General features: G+C 48.9%; 1 protein-coding gene across 2 annotated transcripts in view; it reads right to left on the bottom strand.

The window, feature by feature from the left end:
• Window positions 1-14724: 14724 nt before the first annotated feature.
• GLDN (gliomedin) overlaps window positions 14725-23304 on the bottom strand; it is a 68699-nt gene continuing 60119 nt past the window's right edge. For both annotated transcript variants that reach the window (XM_037054630.1, XM_037054631.1), the window contains exons 6-10: window positions 22165-22293; window positions 18955-19038; window positions 18732-18857; window positions 17521-17671; window positions 14725-15613 (exon numbers count right to left, since the gene is read on the bottom strand). In XM_037054630.1, coding sequence (XP_036910525.1) covers window positions 15136-15613; window positions 17521-17671; window positions 18732-18857; window positions 18955-19038; window positions 22165-22293 — 968 coding nt within the window. In that variant the 3' untranslated portion in view covers window positions 14725-15135. The remainder of the gene's footprint in view (window positions 15614-17520; window positions 17672-18731; window positions 18858-18954; window positions 19039-22164; window positions 22294-23304) is intronic.

Raw genomic sequence — 23304 nt, 5'->3', positions numbered from 1 at the left:
GTCAGATAACCAGAGGATGGTCAACATGGCCTTTGTCTCCCAGTCAGCCTTAGACATCTGGAGGAAACTCCAGAAACTTGAAGGGTTTGCCGGCATGAATATAAGCCAGTTAATAGAGGTCGCTAACAAGGTCTACAACAACAGGGAGGAGATGGCCCCGAAAAAGATGAGGGAGAGGGCATCTCTTCTGGCAGCCGCTTTTGGTAACCCCCCACCGAGCAAGGAAGGGCTGACTAGAGGAGGGGGCAAACAGCCATCTGAGAAAGGAAATAGACTGGCACCCTGGAGCGTAGACCCAGACCAGTGTGCCTGTTGCAAAGAGAAAGGGCACTGGAAAAGAGAGTGCCCCTATAATAAGAAAAGGAGAAGGCCGACAGGAGGGCAACAGGGACCAGGGTCACCTACAGTCCTCAGCCCGGCTGGCTTGGACTCAGACTAGGAGGGACCGCACTCACTGAATCTTGGCCCCTGTGAGCCCATGGTCAACGTGACAGTAGGGGGCCGAACACTCCCATTTATGATAGACACCAGGGCAGAACACTCAGTGGTGACTATGCCCATTGCACCGCTGTCAGGCCACGAAATCTCTATAGTCGGAGCCTCGGGACGGCCCAGTAGCCCCAAGCAATTTTGCCAGGCCTACACTGTTGAACTTGGGGGCCACCAGATAAAGCATGAGTTCCTGTACCTACCAGAATGCCCTGTACTGCTCCTAGGGCGGGACTTGCTCACAAAACTAGGAGCCCGCATTATTTTCCATCCATTGGGAGAAGCCGAGCTACAGGTTGGCACCCCAATCCTCATTGCAGTCCTGGCCCCCCTGGGAGGAAGAGTATCAGTTATATCAGGGGGCTGAAGGGGACTGGAAGGGAGAGGCAGAAGATAAAGAAGTCAACCTTCGAGAAAAATATCCCAAAGTATGGGCGGAAGATAACCCGCCGGAACTGGCAGAAAACCATCCACCTATACTAATAGGTCTAAAACCAGGAGCCAGCCCGAGGCAGGTCCGCCAATACTCCATCTCCAGAGAGGCCAGGATAGGCATTGCGGAAGTCATCCTCAAGCATCTACAAGAAGGCATACTTGTACCGTGCCACTCCCCGTGGAACACCCCCTTCTGCCAGTACAGAGGCCCGATGGGAGTGGGGATAGGCCGGTCCAGGACCTGAGGGCAGTGAACGAGGCAACAATCACACTGCACTCGGTGGTGCCAAACCCCTATACCCTCCTCAGTCAGCTCCTGCCAGGAGATGCGTGGTTCACCTGTCTGGACCTAAAGGATGCCTTTTTCTGCCTCTGGATTGCAAAGTCAAATCAGCTGCTCTTTGCCTTTGACTGGGAGGATCCACGCACTCTGTCAAAAACCCAGCTAACATGGACCAGACTGCCGCAAGGCTTCAAACACTCTCCCACTCTCTTCAGAGAGTCCCTGGCCAGGGACCCAAGGCTGTTCACCGAGAGGGAGACTGACCTGGTGTTGCTACAGTATGTAAATGACCTCCTTTTAGCTGCATCTACCTGAAACCAGTGCTGGGAGGGCACTTGCTGGCTGCTCGAACTGCTGACTAGGACAGGGTACCAGGTGTTGTGGAAAAAGGCATAAATATGCCGGACTCAGGTGAAATGTCTAGGGTTTATCATCTTTCAGGGAAAGTGAGTCCTAGGCCAAGAGAGAAAGAAAGTAATCATAGCCCTACCAACCCCAAAGACTCAGAAGGAGCTCCGAGAGTTCCTGGGGGCAGCTGGGTTCTGCCGAATCTGGATCCCGGGATATGCTGCCCCGGCTAAACCCTTATGTCACGTATCAAAGGGGCCAGACATGGTGTCTCTCTCTTGGGACATTAAGCAAGAGAAAGCTTTCCAGGACATAAAGGACCACTTCAGTTGAGCCCCAGCACTGGGACTACCAGACCCCAGCTGACCCTTCAATCTATATATGCATGAAAAAGAGAAAGTAGCGCTGGGCCTTCTCACCCAGCAAGTTGGGCCCTGGCAGCAACCAGCAGCTTACTTATCCAAACACTGGACAATGTAGCAGCAGGCTGGCCACCCTGCCTCAGGGCCGTAGCAGCTGCAGTCACCCTCCTGCAGGAGGCTGACAAGCTCACACTAGGACAGGAGATCAGTATCTATGTGATACACGCGGTGACCAGCCTCCTTGCTGGACAGGGACATAACTGGCTCTCTAACCCAAGACTGACTCAATATCAGGGCCTCCTTCATGAAAATCCCCGCATAAAAGTCAAAACTGTTCAGCAGATTAACCCAGCCACCTTTCTCCCGGCGGAGTTGGGAGAACCTGACCATGACCGCCTCGAAATGACGGAGGAGATCCACGCCAGCTGGCCTGACCTGCGAGACCAGCCCCTAACGAATCCAGAGCTGACATTCTATACTGATGAGAGCAGCTCCCTGATAGAGGGGAAACGAGGAGCAGGGTATGCTGTAGTAGACAACCAAAAAACAGTAGAGGCCAAGTCACTGCCGGTGGGGTGGTCAGCCCAGAGAGCAGAACAGCAGGCATTAATCAGAGCCCTAGAACTAGCAGAAGGGAAGAGAGTCAATGTATATACTGACTCAGGGTATGCTTTTGCCACTCTCCATACACATGGGGCAATCTATCAGGAGAGGACTATTGACAGCGAAGGGAAATAAATAAAAAATAAGGCTGAAATACTCCGACTATTAGAAGCAGTCTGGGCCCCTCAAGAAGCAGCTGTAATACACTGCAGGGGCCACCAGAGAGAGGAAACAGAAGTAGCCAAGGAAAACCAGAGGGCTGACCAGGCAGCAAGAGCGGCGGCAACAAGCCCAAAGGTGACAACCATGCTGCCGGCCTTGCAGGGACCCCTAATGGACCTGGATATAAATCAGCCAGACTGCACCCCAGAGGAGCAGAAGTGGGCAGTGAAAGAGCGCTGCCTACCAACAGCCTCTGGGATATGGAAGCTGCCAGATGGCCGGCTCTATGTCCCACAGGGCCAAGCCAGCAACCTGGTCAGGCAATGCCCTGCCCTCACTCACCTGGGAAAAACATCCCTAGAGACTTTGCTTAAGGGATACCATTTCTTCCCCAACATGTCTAAGCTATGTGCACAGCCTCAGCACAGTGCTTGACCTGTGCCCGGCACAATGCAGCAGGCCACCCAGAAACTCCAGTGGGAGTCCAATACAAAGGACTACAGCCCTTTGAAGATTTACAATTAGACTTCACGGAGGTAAAACCTAGCAAAGGATACAAATACCTCCTTGTGATGGTCGGCACATTCTCTGGGTGGGTAGAGGTGTTCCCCACTCGGACAGAGAAAAGCAGAGAAGTAGCAAAGGCTCTACTCAGAGAAGTAACACAAGGTTTGGACTGCCCACCACCACAGGGAGTGACAGTGGACCCGTCTTTACAGCGGGTCCAAGGTGATCCAAGATCTTGCAACTCAGCTAAGGATTAATTAGAAATTACTCACTGCCTACCGCGCCCAGAGTTCAGGAAAAGTAGAACGTATGAATCGGACTCTGAAAGAGACATGGCCAGATTTCATCAAGAGACTAACCTACCCTGGCCTGACCTGCTGCCATTAGCACTGTTCAGAGTTTGGAATGCCCCAAACCCTGCTGGGCACACACCGTTCAAGCTAGTCTACGGCAGGCCACCAGTTATCTTGACCCTGCCTAGGGGAGAGCTTAAAGTTCTTGGAGAAGCAGGGCAGACTCAATATCTCCAGAAGCTAGGGGAAACACTTAGCCAGATACACTAGGCCAGATTAGGCCAAGAACCCCATCTACGAGGGGGGCCAGCCCACTCACGTAAGCCTGGAAACTATGTATGGGTAAGACTGGAAAAAGGAGCCCCTCCAACTCACATGGACAGGGCCTCATTTAGTCATTTTAACTACCCCAACTGCCCTCAAGGTTGCAGAAATCATGGCTTGGATTCACTACAGCCAAGAGGGCAGCAGATCCCGAGGACCAGAGGGCTGACAACGATCCAGAGCCACATCACCGAGGCTGCCCACCTTGAGGTTAAGGAGAAGACCAGTCACCAGCAAGGACTCGGCGAATGGATCGTTGTTCCTGGGGACTCCTGCCTTCCTGGGGATACCTGACTCTTGTCGGCATCTTCTAAGTAATCCTAGGAATTGGACTAGAGACCGTAACTCCCCTGGGATGGAGTTCCGGGGAGAGGGCCTCTCTTGGGGTAGCCTAAATCTGTATTGTTTGTACTTTTGGATACTTAATATGTTTTGCTTAGCCCGCTCAGCCCCTGCTACAGCCCCAGTTTGCAAATGCAGCACGTCAGGAGAAAGAATAAGGATAGGAGGCGGCATAGCATCCTGGTACAGGGAGCCAAGAGACTTCATGTCAAGCACCTCTATATTCTCAGATTGTGTTGGAGTCTTGTCTCTTTGCAGCTGGGGAGGGAAACTATATCAGACAGGCATTATGGTCGGGAGTTCAAGGTATCAGAGCCAGAAGTGTATACCTCATGGGCCCCCAGGTAGACAGGTCTGCTGGAACCACTGTCCACAGCTGAGTAGCCTAAGCCAGGCAGAATTTGAAGCAGCCAGGAAAGAGGCAGTAAAAGAAATAGAAAGTTGGAATTGGAGAAATTGGGGAATAAATCCTCAAGCCTGGCTCCAGTGGCTGCTTCCCTTTCTAGGACCCCTAATTATTATTTTCCTAGGAATAAGCTTTGGACCCTGCATATTGCGGACCATAATCCAGATGCTAGAGGCCACAGTGACTAGACAGGCCACAGCAAAAGTTCTCACCCTCCAACAATACCAGTATAGGTACCAAAACTTACTGAAGTCTAGAAGCCTAGAAAATAGCCAGTTATACGTGATGCTAAAGTAGCCAATAACGGCCTATAGCATCAAAAGAGGGGAATGTTAGAGGAAATTGGCAGTTATTTTAAAACAGCACAGCACCCAGGGAATGACTTATTTATGGCTTGTTTTTTAAATTTGTTTCTTGCTTGTCCCTGAGTCCCAGAGACAATGATTGCCCCTGTGTGCTAAAGATAACATTTTGCTTTTTGCTTCTGTCAGCTGCTTCTTGCTTTCCCACCAGAAGTAACGGTCTAAGTGACAGACCACCCCTCACCCTATATAAGCAATTGCTCCCTACTGATCAGGGCCCAGAATTTGGAGACTGCCTCCTCTGGGTCCGTGTGGGTAAATAAAGGAACCACTTCGCTTCCTCCAGTGTTCGGCCTGAGTTCTTCCCGTAACATTCCCACGTGAGTGAGAAACTTGTGAGGGTGTCTGGGATCAATTCCTGAGATGTACAGGGGCCTTATAGGGACGTCCGAAATGGCTTAATCTAACTTCTGGCTCGTCCAGGAAATTGCAATATAAAGGTTGGTCACCTAGTGCTTTGAGCCCCCGCTTCACAGGCCTAAATGCTAGGGAGGATCCCAGAACCATCAGCTGGATTAGGGTGCCCCGAATATCTGATACCCCCTTCCCGTCTTCCACTAACAGCACATTTTGACCCACTACATTCTTTTCACATGCAAGAAGTAGGATTTAAAGGTGCAGATGGAGTGAAAACAAAACAAACTGGTTTTGTAATTGCCGCATTTGTGGTGGGAGGAATTTCAGAAAAGGTTCTTTTCTTTATTAAGGAATTTCTTTAAAGGTTTCTACGAATCTTCTAACATGGGAAATGGGCTCTCTAAGGAACAAGAGCAATATTTTAAGCTAATTCAGTAGCCTTTTAAGGCTAAGGGATGTCTCCCAGATGAGGGATTTTTAGATATACGGGGAAAAGCGGGGCAGAGAAGCCCTCATAATCAGGAAAGCTCAGATAATCGGAGAAGGGGCCTATGTGCACCAGCCAGGCCCTTCCTGTGGGTCACCCCAGCTGCAGTGGGTGTCACAGCCACGCCGGGTGAGCCCAGCCTGGACGCCGGCTCTTGCACACCCACGGCAGGTCCAGGTTACTGAACCAGAAAAGGACAAAGGACAAAAAGAACGGGGGAATCTTAGGCATTCTCTCTGAGAGACAGGAAAAAATAGTTGCTGAGGGGGTGGGCAGCTCTGGTTGTCAGACTTTCTGAATTTGAATCCTAACTTCATCGTTTACAAGCTGAGTGGCAGTGTGTGAGTTTCTTAATCTCTTTTAGTCTGGAAAATGGGGATAATAAGATTTATACTTTATGGGCTTCCTGTGAAGATCACATGAGCTGATACACCTGCAGCCGTCAGTGCAGCACCTGGCACACAGGAATCACTCTCGGACATGAACCAGCACAGTGACACTGATGTTGCCACCACTCTGGTGTTTCTTTTCTAGGCTTTGGAGAAATGAAGAAAGTATTGCGTCCTGTGTGTGCAATAATCTTTAAGTTTGACATAGTGACCCCCATCCTCTAGGAGTGGTGGATAAAATATTCTTAAACATAAGCACCATCAGAGGTAGCATGAGCTTAACCCAGGTAAGAACAAATTCAGCTTTCCACTGTGTTTCTCCTTTACTCTCACACTATAACCACTCATGATAATTTGACACCAGATATGTGGAGGTATTTCCCTACACCAAGCAATTCTTGGACACCAATCCAGAAAAAGAAGATCACTAATTGGTCGCTGGTGACCAATCCATCTCAATTCTGACACCCTACTTAGAGACAGCATAAGATCCCACGGGTTAGGGGCTCAGTCCTGCGAGACTGCCCTGCCCTCCTCCTCTCCTGCCGACGCAGACGCCAATCAAAAGTCCTGGTTGTCACCTGTGCTTCTGATTGATCAAAGGTTTGCACAACTTCCTTCTTAGGCTCAATTAATTTGCTAGAGGAGCTCACAGAACCCAGAGAAACATCTTTTTTACTGCATTATCGGCTTATTATGAGAGGATGTCCCTCAGGCAGAGCCAGATGGCACAGGTGCATCGGATGAGGTGGGGAGAAGGTGGGCAGCTTCCACGAGGGCGCTGCTTGAGGGTGTCACTCTCCCCGCATTTCCACGGGGTTCACCAACCCAGAAGCTCTCCCAAACCGGTCCTTTTGGGTTTTTATGGCGGAATAGTGCATGGGCATAATTGGTTGGATCCCTGGCCGTTAACAATCCATTCAACCTGCAGACCTTCTTCCTTCTCCAGGTCCAGGGGCGGGGCTAAAAGTTCCAACCCTCAAATCACGTGGTTGGTTACTGGGGCTTTCCAAAAGCCAACTCATTAACATAAGAAAAGACACCTTTATGATTCTCCTCTCAGGAAATTCTAAGGGTTTCAGGAGTTCTGGGCCAGAAATGGGAGGAAGACCAAACACATGTTTCTTATAAATCACCATATCACACCAGGACTCAGCAAACCAGCCTGCAGATCATCCCGGTCCCAGCACCTGTTTTCGCACAGGCTGCAGGCTAAAAACGGCCTTTACATTTTATATAGTTAAAAGCATAAAAATAAAAACACTGTGTGACACATGAAAATTTAAAAATTCAAGTTTCAGTGTCCATAAATAGAGTTTTATCGGACTACAGCCATGCTCACTCATTTACATATTGTCTATGATTATTTTTTGCTACAACAACAGAGTTAAGTTGCTGCAGCAGAGTGTCACCTGCAAAGCCTAAAATATTTATTATCAGGCCTTTTNCGGGGTTCACCAACCCAGAAGCTCTCCCAAACCGGTCCTTTTGGGTTTTTATGGAGGAATCGTGCATGGGCATAATTGGTTGGATCCCTGGCCGTTAACAATCCATTCAACCTGCAGACCTTCTTCCTTCCCCAGGTCCAGGGGCGGGGCTAAAAGTTCCAACCCTCCAATCACGTGGTTGGTTACTGGGGCTTTCCAAAAGCCAACTCATTAACATAAGAAAAGACACCTTTATGATTCTCCTCCCAGGAAATTCTAAGGGTTTCAGGAGTTCTGGGCCAGAAATGGGAGGAAGACCAAACACATGTTTCTTATAAATCACCATATCACACCAGGACTCAGCAAACCAGCCTGCAGATCATCCCGGTCCCAGCACCTGTTTTCGCACAGGCTGCAGGCTAAAAACGGCCTTTACATTTTATATAGTTAAAAGCATAAAAATAAAAACATTGTGTGACACATGAAAATTTAAAAATTCAAGTTTCAGTGTCCATAAATAGAGTTTTATCGGACTACAGCCATGCTCACTCATTTACATATTGTCTATGATTATTTTTTGCTACAACAACAGAGTTAAGTTGCTGCAGCAGAGTGTCACCCGCAAAGCCTAAAATATTTATTATCAGGCCTTTTGGAGAAATATTTTCCAGCAAGCGTGATGTAACCCACCCTTAAATTTCCCCTTAGTTTCCAGAGGACCACAAACACCACACCAACTGCAACTTGGAGCTGCCAGTCCGGATACCCCCATCCCTCACGGCTCAGTCCCAGTCCTTCCTTGTCCAGGTCCTCACCTTGGCTTAGTGACCTTCTTTTTCTGGGAGTTTAACCTTCACTGGAGCTTGGCAACTTTTATCTTCAAGCCCAGCGTCAGGTTCTCAGCTTTTTCTCTCCTTCTACTGCTGGAGGCGGAAGCGAGAGCCTCTTTAGTGCTGCTGACAAGGCCCTAGGCTTCCCTGTCCCGTGGCTCTCAGTAACAATTACTCTCAGCTTTTTGTTGTCTTTTTCCAGAGGATCAATCAAGCTTAGCAACAACCACCTGATTTTATTATGCTTTTAGTTTCTCTCTCTCCATAATTCTCAAACACCTGATCCATAACATTACCTAATATATAACCATTCCAGATTATCACCAATGAAAGTTTGGACAGTTGGACCACCTTCTGGTCCCACTGGCTCTTTGTGGTCAATCTACTACCAGCCATAGGGGTCCACAGATGGTGAGTGATCCAAGTGAGCACCCCACCTCAGTGGCTTCTTGCTGGGATTATACCTGGTTATGGTTGCCAAATTTAACAAATAGAGATACAGGACTTCCAGTTTAAAATGGGCTTCTAATAAATAATTTTCTAGTAGAAACATATCCCATACCATATCTGGGACATACTTATACTAAAAAAAATTGTTGTTGTTGTTGTTCTTTCTTTCTTTATTCACTTTTAGAGATAGGGGAAGGGAGGGAGAAAGAGAACCATCAGTGTGTGGTTGTTTCTCATGCGCCCCCTACTGGAGACCTGGCCTGCAAGCCAGGCATATACCCTGACTGGGAATCGAACCAGTGACACTTTGGTTTGTAGGTCAGCCCTCAATCCACTGAGCCACATCAGCCAGGGCAAAATTTTGTTGATGTTGTTCTTTATCTGAAATTAAAATTTAGTCTATGGCCATACCACCCTGAATGTGCCCGATCTCGTAAGCTAAGCAGGGTCAGGCCTGGTTAGTACTTGGATGGGAGAAATTAAAATTTATCTGGGCAACCCTGCAACCAGGTTGGGTTCCCCAGGAACAAACTGTGAGCTGGAGTTTAGGCAGGTGCCATTAAAGAGTGCTTAGTTCAACACCCTCGTAAGGGAGCAGAAGGAAGCAGGAACGAAAAGTCAGCCTGCAGCACAGGCCCTGTGACACGCGTGGCTGAACCCTGGAGAGCTCTGGCACGAGGAGGACCTCTTAGGATAGTTCCAAGTTGGGCTGGGCTGCCAGGCCGTTATATGCACAGAGCAGTCACCGGATGAGGGGGTGTGTCCTGGCTAAGAGGGTCTCTACAGCCAAGGCAATGCCCGAAGCGGAGACAGCTGAGAATGCTCCCAGCACCAGGGGCAAAGCGCCTTTCCTGACGGGAGTCCAGGTAGAAGTGAGTGCGCCACAGTGTCCACTACATTTGCAGAGAGGATTAAAACACTGAGTAGAGAGAATAGATGACATTTAAGGACATTTCCTCTTGAGCACCTGTGACTAAGTGAACTCATGTGGTCGAATTGAAATTGCCTGGACAAGATACGGCACAGAGAGGGTCAGCACCAGGTAGCAGCCACTTTGATGTCTCCAGAACTGGGGGCCTGGAAGGGTCATCCAGCGGCGGAGGTCGTTTTTGGAGTAACACACGGCACTGGGCATCGGCCTGCGTACCCACCTCCCAGAAGGTGATGGTGGGCATCGCTGTGCTGGAGCTTCCTCACAGGGAGTGTTCTCTGCCTGACTACAGGGTTTGGCGTATTCCTCTAGGCAGAGCTTTTTCAAAAGGAATGCCTTTAAAAACCTAACCAGCAGGAATTATTTCCACTTGCCAATTACAAAGACCGGATCCTTACTTTGGAAGAGAAAGAGAGGTGGAAAATGATCATAAAGTCCGGATACAGCATCTCCTGTTGATGCTTGCTGGCACCTAAGCTGTGGTGCTGAGTGAATGACCTTCTCTGGCTTCACTTGCTTAGACTGTAACACAAGAGGGCCGGGTCAAGTGCTGACCTTCTGTAACCCTGTGCTTCTGTACGTGGCCTCTTGGCAAATGAGTTTGGGTCACTGACAATGCTGGATACAAGAACTTCGCAATTTAGAACTAGAGGTTTTTTTTGTTGTTAACATCTTAGAGGCAGATTAACCATCATTTTTTAAGTAGCTCAGTTTTAAAGACTGGTCATAGCAGATTGCTTAGAGAGAAAGTAGTGAGGCAGATTAATTTCTTTCTTATTTTAACTTTGACAGTGAATGGCTGTCAGACTGGATATCTTAACATTGCATGCAAAGTCTGTGTAGTACAGTCAGAAAGGCAAGACTTCTATTTTCTTTGTGAACTTTTCTCTCTTTTTGCTTTATATTTTAGGGACAAAAGTCATCAGCAGTACCTGCCTGGGCTGCCCACTAACAGGGACACATCTAGAGAAGGTTATGAAGAAGCTCTGTAGACCAAAGCAGCATGTTTTTGAACTGTTTTTTTAGAAGATTATTATTACCTGGGGGAAGTTTCACTGTAAATTTGCTGCACAACCGAGGGACCTTTTTTGGTTCTGTTCTGGTGGTGGGAGGTGCTAACTACCCAATCACCCAGTCCAGCAGACAGCAGCTGTCGGCCGCTGTGTCCCTGACCAGCACTCGAATAAAGCCGTAGGAATAGCAGGGTCACTCTGGCTTTCCTCAGGAATGAGCTATAAAAGTAACAACTTTAATTTACCAAGAGTTATATTATGTTCAGAGCATTTCTCATTCACAGAGAGAAGTCAAAGGAGGTTAAGGAATACTATACCCACATTTTACAAGAAACAGAAGTTCAAGGCATTAAGAGATTGCCCAAATTCATACAAATCCAATTTTGTTTTTTCCATTTTTTTAGCCCCAAATGTTATGTCCTGTTCAGTTGCCTCCCCTATGCCAACAAATTAGCAAGTTTTCATTGCACCTATGTCTGTGTCTATGAAGTCCTAGCTGCTAGTGTTGCATTGTACTGATTTTTCTGTAGAGAAAACACGGTCTGTATCCGTGAGTTTTCACTATTCAGAGGGGCTTTCAAACTGCAGACATTTCAACGGAAACGCCACCTGGTGTGATCCCACCAGGATGTTGCTTTGGTCGTTGTTTTACTTTTGAATGTTGCATGTAAATTGCAAAGCATTAAAAATAATGATACACTTGTTTCAACACGTGATTGTGTTCAGCAATGATTATTTTATTGGCTAACTAGATTAAAGTTAAACAAAATTACAACCCCCAAAGGAGACATTCACCATTATTCATTTGTTTTTGAGAACTGTTCAGGGTCTGTGGTTACAGTTTGGAAATGATGACTTTTAATGACGTGCTGCACAAGGTCACAGCGCCGGGATGAAAACGGAAAAGCCCTGTCACACACACTCTTCTCCTTCCATGCTTAACGCAAACAGTCACAGCCAACATGTCCTCCTCGCAGCTGGAAAACGACACCTGGCTCTTCAAGGACTGGCATGTCTCATTTGACTTTTCCCCTTGCGACCTTGAGGGAAATAAGACTGTCAAGATGCCTAATATCAGAACTCAGTCATTTGAAAACTTCCACTCCAGAACTCTTTCTCTGTCCTAACACCTGTCCTTGGTGATATGGTGAGACCATCCCCGCCTGCACAGCTTCAATCAGAAGTGTTATCAGTGCAAAGAAAATGCTTTGAAATAGGGTCCAACCTACCTTTGAGGTTCGGGTGGGTGGTTTTATTTACTTTCCAGTGGGAAGCTATCTAGTTTAGATAAAAGAAGAATTAGAGAATTATCTAGTTTGGTTCTGACATCAGAAGTGCAGAGTTTTGGAAAGTGCTTTAAAGCAACGTTGGTAATGAGTGGCTGTGGAGACTGCAGAGACGCTATCTGGACTTAAAAGCATTCAGTTGTGCATTTGCTTTAGCAGTGAGCCCAGGCCTTTTGTTTCTTTAATCAAGCACTGCTTGCAGGAAAAATGAGTAAAGTCTTAACTCTTCCTCTCTGTAAAGGCAAACTTTGAACTGTATAAAATTATCCATAAGAACTCAGTCAAACTTGGATGTCCTTTTATTACTCTGCCGTAACAAAAAGCATGCAGCCCACTGTCGGCTCCTCCAATAGTGAGTGCATAATTCCTCACCCACAGCCGGGGCAGCCGAGATAGGTCAGCTTTCAAGCAAGACCGGGGGTTCTAAAACTTCTTCCTCAAAGGGATACGTGTGAATTTAAAAACTACCCTTTTAGGTTGCTCCCACACGTACAGTTAGTGTTGCATTTGTTACTATTACTACATGGCTGTTGCTTTGAAATTATGTTCATATCCAGGTCTTCTGTGTCCAGCAGTGTGACACATATATTTAAATACTTTGAAGGAAGACTGGCTTTCATTAGATACATTGATCTTGAATATGAAACTCCATTTTACTTTTTTATAATATATGAATCTGAAGAGTATTTTTTAAAAGTTGTGATGATATAACATAACCAATCGAATTAAAAAGTAGAAGGGAAAGTTTTAAATACCCTTATTTTGAGAACACAACAGGAACTTTCCTCACATCTGCCTAGGTATTTTCAGTGGAGAGATTTAAATATTTAAATCAGCACATCCCCTAAGTTTTAAAATGCTTCTATTAGTAAGGTATAACACCAGGACTCAGAGTCAGTGAGAATGGGTTTGGCCCCAGGTGAAAAGTTGCAGGAGCATCTCCCCAGACGCACGTGGATTCAGGGAGAGAAATCACGGAAACAGGTTCACATAACATTTTCCCTAGGCCCCCTCCTGGCTGCAGGGCCCTAGTAGCTTCCCAGGTTCCTCTCTACTCTCAGTGGCTCTACGGCTGAAGGACTGAGCCACTCAGCTTTCATGAACTGAGTTGGCAGGATATGTAGGTATTTAAGGGTGTTTAGGAGCAAGTTAAACTGGATTTTCTCCTGGATTTCAATGAGAGTNCCAGGTGAAAAGTTGCAAGAGCATCTCCCCAGACGCACGTGGATTCAGGGAGGGAAATCACGGAAACAGGTGCACATAACATTTTCCCTAGGCCCCCTCCTGGCTGCAGGGCCCTAGTAGCTTCCCAGGTTCCTCTCTACTCTCAGTGGCTCTACGGCTGAAGGACTGAGCCACTCAGCTTTCATGAACTGAGTTGGCAGGATATGTAGGTATTTAAGGGTGTTTAGGAGCAAGTTAAACTGGATTTTCTCCTGGATTTCAATGAGAGTTGATGACACCCTGTAAAACTATATTAGAGAAGGACAGTTCACTAACTCGGTTTGGAAGTCCCCTGAATTTTCTGCTGTCCTCATCCTTTCCCTCCATCAAAAGTCTCACACCATGTACTTGACCGCTGTGGGATCTGGGACAGAACAAAATGTAACAGGCTCTCATGAATCAGCCCTTCCAGGAATCACGCTCACTTTGCATTCTAGGCCAGCGATTTCCAACCTTTCCCACCTCATGGCACACACAAACTCAGTACTAAAATTCTATAGCACACCAAAAAGTATGTATTTTTTGCTGATCTGACCCCCCCAATGGGTTTAATTTTGATTCATTCACACCAGATGGCTGTTGTGGTGGCTGTTGTCATTCTTCAATTTGATCATCTAAGGGAAAAGAGGTCAGTGCCTCAGACTAAATAGTGGAGCATCGCATGTTTTAAAAATTCTTGCAGCACACCGGTTGAAAATTGCTGCTCTGGATCAAGGGTGGGCAGACTGGCTGTAAAGGGCCAGGGGGTCAGTGTTTTAGACTTTGAGGGCCACTGCTCAGCTTCCTGGCAACGAATCAACTCCACCATTATAGAGCAAAAGTAGCCATAGGCTATCATACCCATCTGCATGTAACTGTGTTCCAATAAAACTTTATTTACAAAAATAGTTGATGGGCTGGCTTTGGCCCGAGGGCCATGGTTTGCCCTTCCCTGTTCTAACTAACTACAAATGGTGCCTCTCTTCTGAAAACTGCCAAGTGCTTCCCATATTCCTAGCCAGCCATGCTCCCACACACGATGTGCATTACTCCAATAGTGGGTAGGTAGCTGTGGTAGAAGAAGCCAGTGAGACCTGAGGACTCAGTTTATGACCCACTGAGGCAAATCAGCATGATCAGAAACTGATAGGAGTGTGGAAGGGCCTGTTTTGGTTTATTAGAAAATCTGGGCTTGTAGCTGTTGCTGGCTTTTGCTCCTCATCTTGGATTAGCCAGCAGGAGCTGAGGAGAATGGCCATTCGGGAGCAGGCACAGGTGCAGAGAAAGGGAACAAACTATGGGTAATGCGGTATCTCGTCAGCCTCCATGGGTCCGTGCCGCTTCCCAAGGCACCAAGTACAAGACAGCGCTAAAGAATTCATTGCTCAAGCAATTGGGCTGATCAACTCAGAGGTAAATCTGCTCAGCACATGGCTACAAACAAAACAAAATGAAACAAAACCCCCAAATATATACAATTGTAAAAGCAGCAACGGCCAAAAATCACAGAATTCCCTATAGGCAGAGAAAACCTTACCCATCCTCTTAGCCAGCTCTTTCACATCACCCACGGGCAGGGTGGGTGGGGGGAAGGGCCTGACAGGGAGGGGTAACTTGCTCGGCTAGTTTGTGGAGGAATCACCAAATCTCAGCCATTGTGACTTCCAAGCTGTTAATTTCCTTTAAAGAATCTGAATTTAAAGGGCATCTACCAACCATATAAACTCTCATGTCATGGAACTATGACAGCTAAGTACCTGGCTACCCTTAACGACAGTTTTCTGTTGGGACATAAATGGTGCCAGGGGAGCCCTGAAGCTTACTGAGGGGAACAGAATGCATTCTGTCACGGGTTTAACGTAGCCAACAAAAACCGCACAGGATAGAGCATTAAACGGCCATCTTCCCAGGAATATAAATGCTGGTCTCTCCTGTTGTACGATAACATGGCAAGAACAGACTGAGTAGTTCTTAAATCAAAGTTTGCATTGATCTGCTTCCCTCCTAGCAAATCAAAGGCGAATGTTATCCTCATGTCTTTGGTGTCCGTGACGTAGAGGATCCCTCGGGCAATGAAGGCGTTGCCGGCCTTGGATTTGGGGTACGTGGTATTGATATGCTGCACCACAGAGAATGTCCTCTCGTCCAGCTGGGCCACGAGGATGCTCGAGCCATCCACACTGGAAGCATAGATGATCCAAAGGCCCTTCTCATCTACAGCTAAATTGAAATAAGTCTTGGAATTGGCAAAGAGGTATTTTCGATCAAAATACAAGGCATTTTCAAGCTTCAGAGTTTGTGATGTTTCTTTGCCAAATTCAAATCTGGAATGTGTAAAAAAAAAGTAGATATGAGCCACCATTTTTGTGGACAAGGGTAGTTTTTTAGCCTCTTCTATTAAACTGGGGTGGGGCCTGCGATTCTGCACTTCTAGTAAGTTCCCGGGGCCATGCCCACTCTGAGCAGCAGGGGAGTAAAGGACAGTGACTACATCTAAGTGTCCACCTACTAGCCATGTGACCCCAGGGAGATTCCTTGTCAAGACCCCGTGTCAAGAATCCTCAAGGGTTTGCTGACCTCCTGAAATGCCTCCTCAAAGTTCCCCCCACTTTGGAGGGGCTTTGAAAGATGATCTGGTTCAGTCCTTTCATTTTATTGGGTTGGCCAAAAAGTTCGTTACTTTTTTTTCATGAAATCAAAGACACATTTTCCACTTTCACCCATAACTTTATTGATTTGGGTATTTTGAGTATGTTGGCTGTCTCCTGCTAATGGCTTCCAGTGGGTAGAGGCCAGGGGCGCTGCTAAACACCTTCCAGTGCACCAGATGGCCCCACAGCAAAGAATTATTTGGCCAAAATGTCAACAGGACCAAGAAACTCCACAAACCACTTTTGACACGTTTAGTCAGTCACAGCACCTTCTCCATACACTGCACAGTTTCAGCTACATTTTTAGCTTTCTTGAAATAATAAAGCATATTATGCTGAACATGTGTATCTTCTTCCATCTTCAATATTAAAAATGGCTGCACAATCGCTTCTTGGCCTTTTGGCTAAGATCAAGTATAAAAATGGCTACACAAAAATTTATCAATTTTGAAGTTTTTTAATGCATGTTGATGTGACAGCTGTCACGATGCAGTCTAACAAAATTGTTTTGAATGAAGTTAAAGACAACTAAACCCTACTGCAGCCATTTACAGAAAAATATAACAGACTTTTTGGCTAACCCAATATATTTGAAAAAAGAGAAGTGACTGGCCCAGGAATACAAGTAACGAACTGAGCCAAAGTTTGAACTTGAATTTCCAACTCCAAGTTTTTTGGGGTCCTTCTCCACTCTGCTGTAATTTTAAGTCAAAAGTTTCACAGCAGCCTAAGTTAAGAAGAAAGTGGCCGGCTGGAAGAGATGTAGCAAGGCCAGGCTGCAAAGTCATATCTGCTGGGTGACTGGATAAGTGAGACCACACATGGAACCCCTGCCCTCAGCTCCCGGAGGCTGTCTGATGTGGCTGACTTCAAGTCCAGACCGTATCATAAAGTGAATTTATGATTCAAAAGGTACCTGACTCCCGGAATGAAAATTCAGACATTAGGCTGAAAGAAAAGAGAAACACTAGAGGGTGCTATTGAGCAGCAGAAGAAGCGGGATGCGTGGGAATCTGCCGATTTGGTTGGAGCATAACCAACCGATTTGAAGCCAGTGGAGAAACCCTGAAGCAGGTTTGAAAAAAAAACAGAGACGAGGGGGGTTCCAGAAGGCTCTGCCTGCCCATCTCAGCTCGCGGGGCGCTCCTTCCTCTGAACCCCTGGAATTCAGGACTGCCATCCTGTCCCCGTCTGGCACTGGCAGGGACCGATTTCGGGTTGTGACACCTTCCCGCCAAAGGGACCTCTGGGTTCTGGCTGCAACCTTCCTCGGGGGGCGAGAAAGCTGCCTCTCTAACCACTCCAGGTCTCCTGCTCTCTGGCTCCAACCTTGCTCTCGGTCTCCAGACCAGCAATAAATGCAGACCCCAGGCAGGGGCTGGGATGCGGGGCTCATTCGCTGTGTCCTGCGGTTCATCGAGTCAGCAGACCCTGACTGGCCTCGCACTGTGTGCCAGGCCCCGGGGACACAACGCAATGGAAACACAGTGCCGACCCCTGAACAGCTCGCGGATGACCGAAGCGCCACAGCAGGCGCGGTCTGGTCTTCGAGCGGAGGCGCTGCGGGCCCAGTGACTCACCTCACTATGGTGTTGGAGCCCCCTTTGTGGTAGTAGAGGGTGCTATTGTAAACCGCGTGCCCACAGCCGTGGAAGTAATACGGAAGATGGATGAGCGAGTAACTGTCATTCAGCAGGGAGGGCTGGTCTTTGAACTCCTTCACCCTGATGCCTGCGGAGGGAAGCCCGGGAAAGGCTGTTACCTGCCTGCCCTCTGGTCTGGCAGTCAGAGTTTGGGAGCGAGTGAGGGGAGGAAGGGGAAAGGACCTAGGTTGGAGCGAGACATCCTGCAAGGGTCCTTGTCCAGTTGGAAGGGTGTCAGACTCCCAAACTCAAAGTCCAGCTCTCTTCTATGGATTCTGGTTTGTCTTTTGAGAGCAGGAGCCACAGAGTCAGCTTTGTTCCTCCCAGGAAAACGTGTCACCCCCTCCCCATCCAACTCCAGACTCTTTATAAATTATAATTTTCTCTGAGACTGACATAGGCCTCTCCCAGGAAGAGCCGCTAACTACTCACATCCTTCCTCTGTCCTTGGGAGCCACAGAATGCTTCTCAGCTGGTCACGGGGCAGTTGCTGCAGCTGGACCATTAGTGGTGATGAAATGAAGCCACATACCGCAGCTACTGCTCCGACCGGTGGGTGTGGCCAGACCCCTCTGGAACCAGCCCCCTGCTACCATGACCAGCAATTCCTGAGCACCTCCCTTTGTGGCAGAGTGACTAAGGCCATGCTCAGAAGCAGTGTCCCTGCGAGATGGCACTTCGACTTCTCCCCTGGGCTCTCTGTCCACCTGATATCTGAGAACGATGACCAAAATGTACTCTGGGGTGGCGGGAGCAGGGGCTGGTGCCAACCTCAGAGACAGATGGGTAGCACAAAAGACTTTGTCTCTGGCATTTCTGCCCCATTATGTTTTGAGGGTTTATGAGGCCATCAGCCATAACACTATGTTGTTTCCTTCTGGATACTTTGCCTAAAATTGGATAAGCTACGTGGGGGGTGCCCTGGTCCCATCCCTGTTACCTGAACAGCAAGGGCTGCCCTCAGTGCACTCAGAGGAGAAAACTGTCCTGCCCCGTCCCTTCCCTGCTCCCATGCTTTCTAAAATAGTGATTGCAAGACCCTGCAGCAAGGATTCCGGGTGCACACAGAGAGAACCAGCCTGCAGATAGGCAATGAATGAAAGATACAAAGACAGCGCAGACACAGATGATCTGCCAAGTGAAAGTACCTGAAAAATGTTCAGTCACCCAGATCCGCTCATCACTCTTGTTGGCAGACTCTCTTATCCAGGTCCCAAATGTCTCCGCGACTTTTAGTACTTGTGTTGCATTTCCAATGGACGTGATCATAGATTCTACCAAAAGAGGATGGAAAACAGTTACTTACCTGCCAATGACGACTTTAAGGCATCCGATTTCTGAATTTCAAAATAGGATGCTTTGTTTCTGTACCCGCCTGTGGGGAATGGTGTTCACTGACTTTCTCATCAGCTTTGCCAACCAAGGTATCATCGTTGGGGACAGCACATGTCTCACCTAAAACAACAACAGCAACAATCAGAGCAGGTGCAGCTGGCGCGCTGGGCGTTGTGCAAGTCTACACCTGGCGCTCTCCCCACCTCAGTCCAGACTCTAGGCCCACAAGCATCCCTTGCAATAGGCCCACCAAGGTTTTTGGTTGCTTGCTTTTGAACAACATCAAGTCATACACATCCACATTCTCCCCCTTAATTGGTGAGTTCCCAACAAGCTTTCCGTGACCACAGTTGCTAAGATGGTACCATCCCCAGAGGATGTCCATAAAAGCGGAAAGGTGGCCTGAGCCAGCTCAGTCCGGACGCAGCAGCCTGAGGGAGAGAGGGGCTTGCTGATGCTTTCCTGGCCTCTTGGGGCAGGTGGTATGACTGTGATTGCAACTTTCTGGAAGAGTTTCCATTTCAGGGAAGCTGATGCAGGGGTGTGGGGGAGTGCCTCGGGAGGCAGCCCACTTCACCTCCTCTTCCTGGACTGCCAGGGGCAGGCAGCCTGGCCTGGCACATTTGAGCCCCTCGCCACATCTGCCCACCTGCCCCTGCTTGAAGGCCTCTGGCTCTCAGGTCCTCGATGGGCACCTGATTCACACTTGGTTTTAGGCTACACCTGAGCTGGGATCCATCCTACACACTTTGTCCTTGTTCCCGTAACAAATGGGCTCAATTCAGACCTTTGGTGAGGAGGTGGCTCAGGGTGGCAGGAGCAGGACAGGAGGGAGGGGGGACATGGCCACTGCAACGAGGAGAGGGAGTGAGCTGGCTGGGGGAGGGCCCCGGCCTGGGGCAGGGGTAGGTTGGGGCCCATCGGGCTTTCTGGGGAGGCTGGACTCATTCTGACGGGTTCACATCACCCTGTGGCTGCTGGGTAGAAGAAATCAGCACCTCCTCGGCTGTCAGTGAGGAAGCTCACAAAAAAATCTGGAGAGGTTTCTTTATCAGCCAGGAGGGGGCGGAACCCTCCGAGATCTCTAAGCTGGTTTCTAGCAGGATGAGCCCTGTTTCTCTGAATTCCTCTGGGAAGCAGTCTCCGACCTGCACCGACTCTCCCGCAGGTGGTCCTGCTGCCTCTGAGTTTCACCCTGAGTGTCCCCTGAGGAGCTCGGGCTTTGTACCAGAAGGGACAGGGAGACCCTCCTGTTCTCAGTCTGAAGAAAAGACTCATTAATTTCTGTTGTACCAAACTGCTTCTAAAGCTGTGGGGGTGGGAGGAGAGTAAAGAAATGGGATTGGAACAGGAGAGAGGGCCAAGGTCAGTTGCAGGGACTGAGGACCCATTTCTAGGGGGCAAAGGGGGAGATGGGGGCAGAGTGGCCTCTCATTTAAACCTTCACTACCCTGTCTTCATAGCTCTGGGGCCCCACCCCTCACCCCTGCCGCCCAGCCTCTGGGAACCTGGGCCAGGCGGAGGAGAGTGCTTCTCCAGGCACTCACCATCNATAAATGGGATTGGTGCAGGAGAGAGGGCCAAGGTCAGTTGCAGGGACTGAGGACCCATTTCTAGGGGGCAAAGGGGGAGATGGGGGCAGAGTGGCCTCTCATTTAAACCTTCACTACCCTGTCTTCATAGCTCTGGGGCCCCACCCCTCACCCCTGCCGCCCAGCCTCTGGGAACCTGGGCCAGGCGGAGGAGAGTGCTTCTCCAGGCACTCACCATCACTGGCTGACGGAGCTTGGGAATTCGACTCCACAAAGCTCAGGTCAGATTTCCCCTTCACTCATGCAAGAAAGGGCTGACACTAACGGAGGTGGTGGCACCGAATGCCAGAGAAGAAGCAGCTTACTGCCAGGAAGAATTATAATCAGGCTCCATTTATGGGGGTGAGGAGCACATGAGACATCTTTGAAAGCACAGATTTGCCCACTCTTACAGCTCAGTGCATGACCCCCAAATGCCTTCCAGGAAACACAGTGCACCAAAGAGAAGTACGGAGTGTTTAGGAAAGTGGCTGTGAAATCCACAGCGGGTGTGACCGACACGCCAGTCAGGCCCTCCTGTCTGTCGCTGAAGCAAGAGCGTTAAGTGCTGCCTCCTCACGGCCTAAGTAGGTAAGCAGATCCCAGTTACTGCCTTTGGGAAGGAGGTCTAGCACTGCCCTAGAAGCATTTTCCAGAGTATGGGCCTTGATTTTAAGTAGTTTTCCATCCTGTGGCCACCTAAACTGGCCAAAGAACAAGTTCCGTCAGCCTACCAGAGGTCAGGTGTCCCTTGCCTTAGTCTCAAAGTGTGAATTTCCACCTCCAAAAGGAAGATGTTTATAGAGAAGGGTCCTTATGGTCAGGCACACCTGGCTTTGGAGACCAGCTCTGCCCCTTACTACTGAGTGTTTCAGTTTTGTGCCAGGCACAAATGGGTGCTCCTGAACGGGTGACAATAACAATTCCTATACGCTGGCATTGCTGGGAGAATTAAATGAAGCAAGCAGTTAGCACTGCACCTAGCACATTGTTAGCACTCAAAGCTTAGTGGTGGCGGCGGTAGTGCTGCAGTATTTGTGGGGAGTTAACCTGTCCGGACTTCCCCATCAACTGCTCCAGCATCAGTCAAGTCCATCATGCTCCAGGAGTGAGTGGGTTAGCCTTCAAGTCTAGTTCAGGGGAGGGGGATGGAGGATTTGGCAAGGAAGAGGAATAGTCTGGTAACTGGATGGGGAGAGGTGAGGGAAAGGGTGGGAAGCCCGGTTCTAACCTGCCACCAGCCCTCATCCAGGGGACAGACTGCCCAGGCCTCCCACAGATATGTAGCGAGGGGGAACTCCCGGGGTAAAATCTGGCTTTGGATAAAATCTCCTCCCTCTGTTTAAAAAATCCAGTCACAGAGCCCGAGAGTTGGGACCACTAGTGGAGGAGGCAAGTTCCCTGGGGCAGGGATTGGTGACCTGGGCACTGGNTGGTAACTGGATGGGGAGAGGTGAGGGAAGGGGTGGGAAGCCCGGTTCTAACCTGCCACCAGTCCTCATCCAGGGGACAGACTGCCCAGGCCTCCCACAGATATGTAGCAAGGGGGAACTCCCGGGGTAAAATCTGGCTTTGGATAAAATCTCCTCCCTCTGTTTAAAAAATCCAGTCACAGAGCCCGAGAGTTGGGACCACTAGTGGAGGAGGCAAGTTCCCTGGGGCAGGGATTGGTGACCTGGGCACTGGCCGTTGAACATGTTTGGCTGCCGAGGAGGGGCTTTGGACCTTCTTCCAGGGGATCCTGGGGGTCCTGGAGGGCCTGGTGGCCCGGGAGGGCCGGGTGGGCCTGGGTCACCTTTGGTACCTGGAGAGAGAGAGAGAGAAGGTAGGGGGGAGGGAGATTGGAGATTGATTAAAGAGCTGTAACCAGAGTTGGGTTTCACACAAAATAAAAAGAGCAGGAGTCCCTCCCGGGAGGCTCGCTGAGCAGCGCCTCCTGCAGGCGACTGTGCCCTAGCACCTGCCCAGGCGGAGCTGAAGAAGTCCCCGCAGTGAGGGCTGAGTTCCACCGATGTGCCAGGAACTGCACTGAGAATTTTGTATCTTCTCGTGGCCACTCTCTGCCGCTCTATGAAGAAGCCTCTCTGGGAGTCAGTCTTAAGGAAGCTGAGTGCTTTGCCCAAGGTCACACCCGAATAGGCTGGACCTCAGCCTCAGGTGTGTGTCACTCCAAAGCTCATCCTATTTCACCGGCTGGTGTCCATGGACGCCAACCCTGCCTGCTCAGCAGAATCGCTCAAGGAGATTTAATACACTTCTTATGCCTGGGCTCCCTCCCAGGCCGATTAGATCAGAACTGCAGGGACATGGGTTACGTTAATCTTTTAAAAATATGAAAAATTTTTTTCAATTACAGTTGGCATATCATATTAGTTTCAGGCATACAATATAGTGTTAGATATTGATATAACTTACAAAGTGATCAACCCGATAAGTCTAGTGCCCAGCAGATACCACACAGTTTTTCAAATATCAGTGACTATATTCCCTATGCCGTACTTGACATCCCCGAGACTGTCTTTATTCATCTGTATTTTTCAAAGTGTCCTACTATGCAGCCAGGTATGAGAAGCACCACTCTGTGCAGTGAGGGAAATAAGGAGCTCCTGTCCAGCTTCGAGACCGTGACTGGGCAGCTTAGCCCTGCTGAGCCTGATTCTTCACCTCCAGACTGAGTCATGTTCCCTTGGGAAAGGGCTTTTGAGGATGACTGAGGACCCTGGGGAGTGCCTCACAGCTGGAACCCCTCCACACCTAAAGGCCACTATTCCTCTAACTTCCGGTGGCCCTCGTGGGTGCAGGCCTCTGCAGGGGC

The sequence above is a fragment of the Sturnira hondurensis genome, unplaced genomic scaffold (assembly GCF_014824575.4).
Source record: "Sturnira hondurensis isolate 20B ecotype Veracruz unplaced genomic scaffold, ASM1482457v3 Scaffold0008196, whole genome shotgun sequence".
Classification (NCBI taxonomy): Eukaryota; Metazoa; Chordata; class Mammalia; order Chiroptera; family Phyllostomidae; genus Sturnira; species Sturnira hondurensis.
This window is presented reverse-complemented; position numbering and strand designations above follow the sequence as displayed.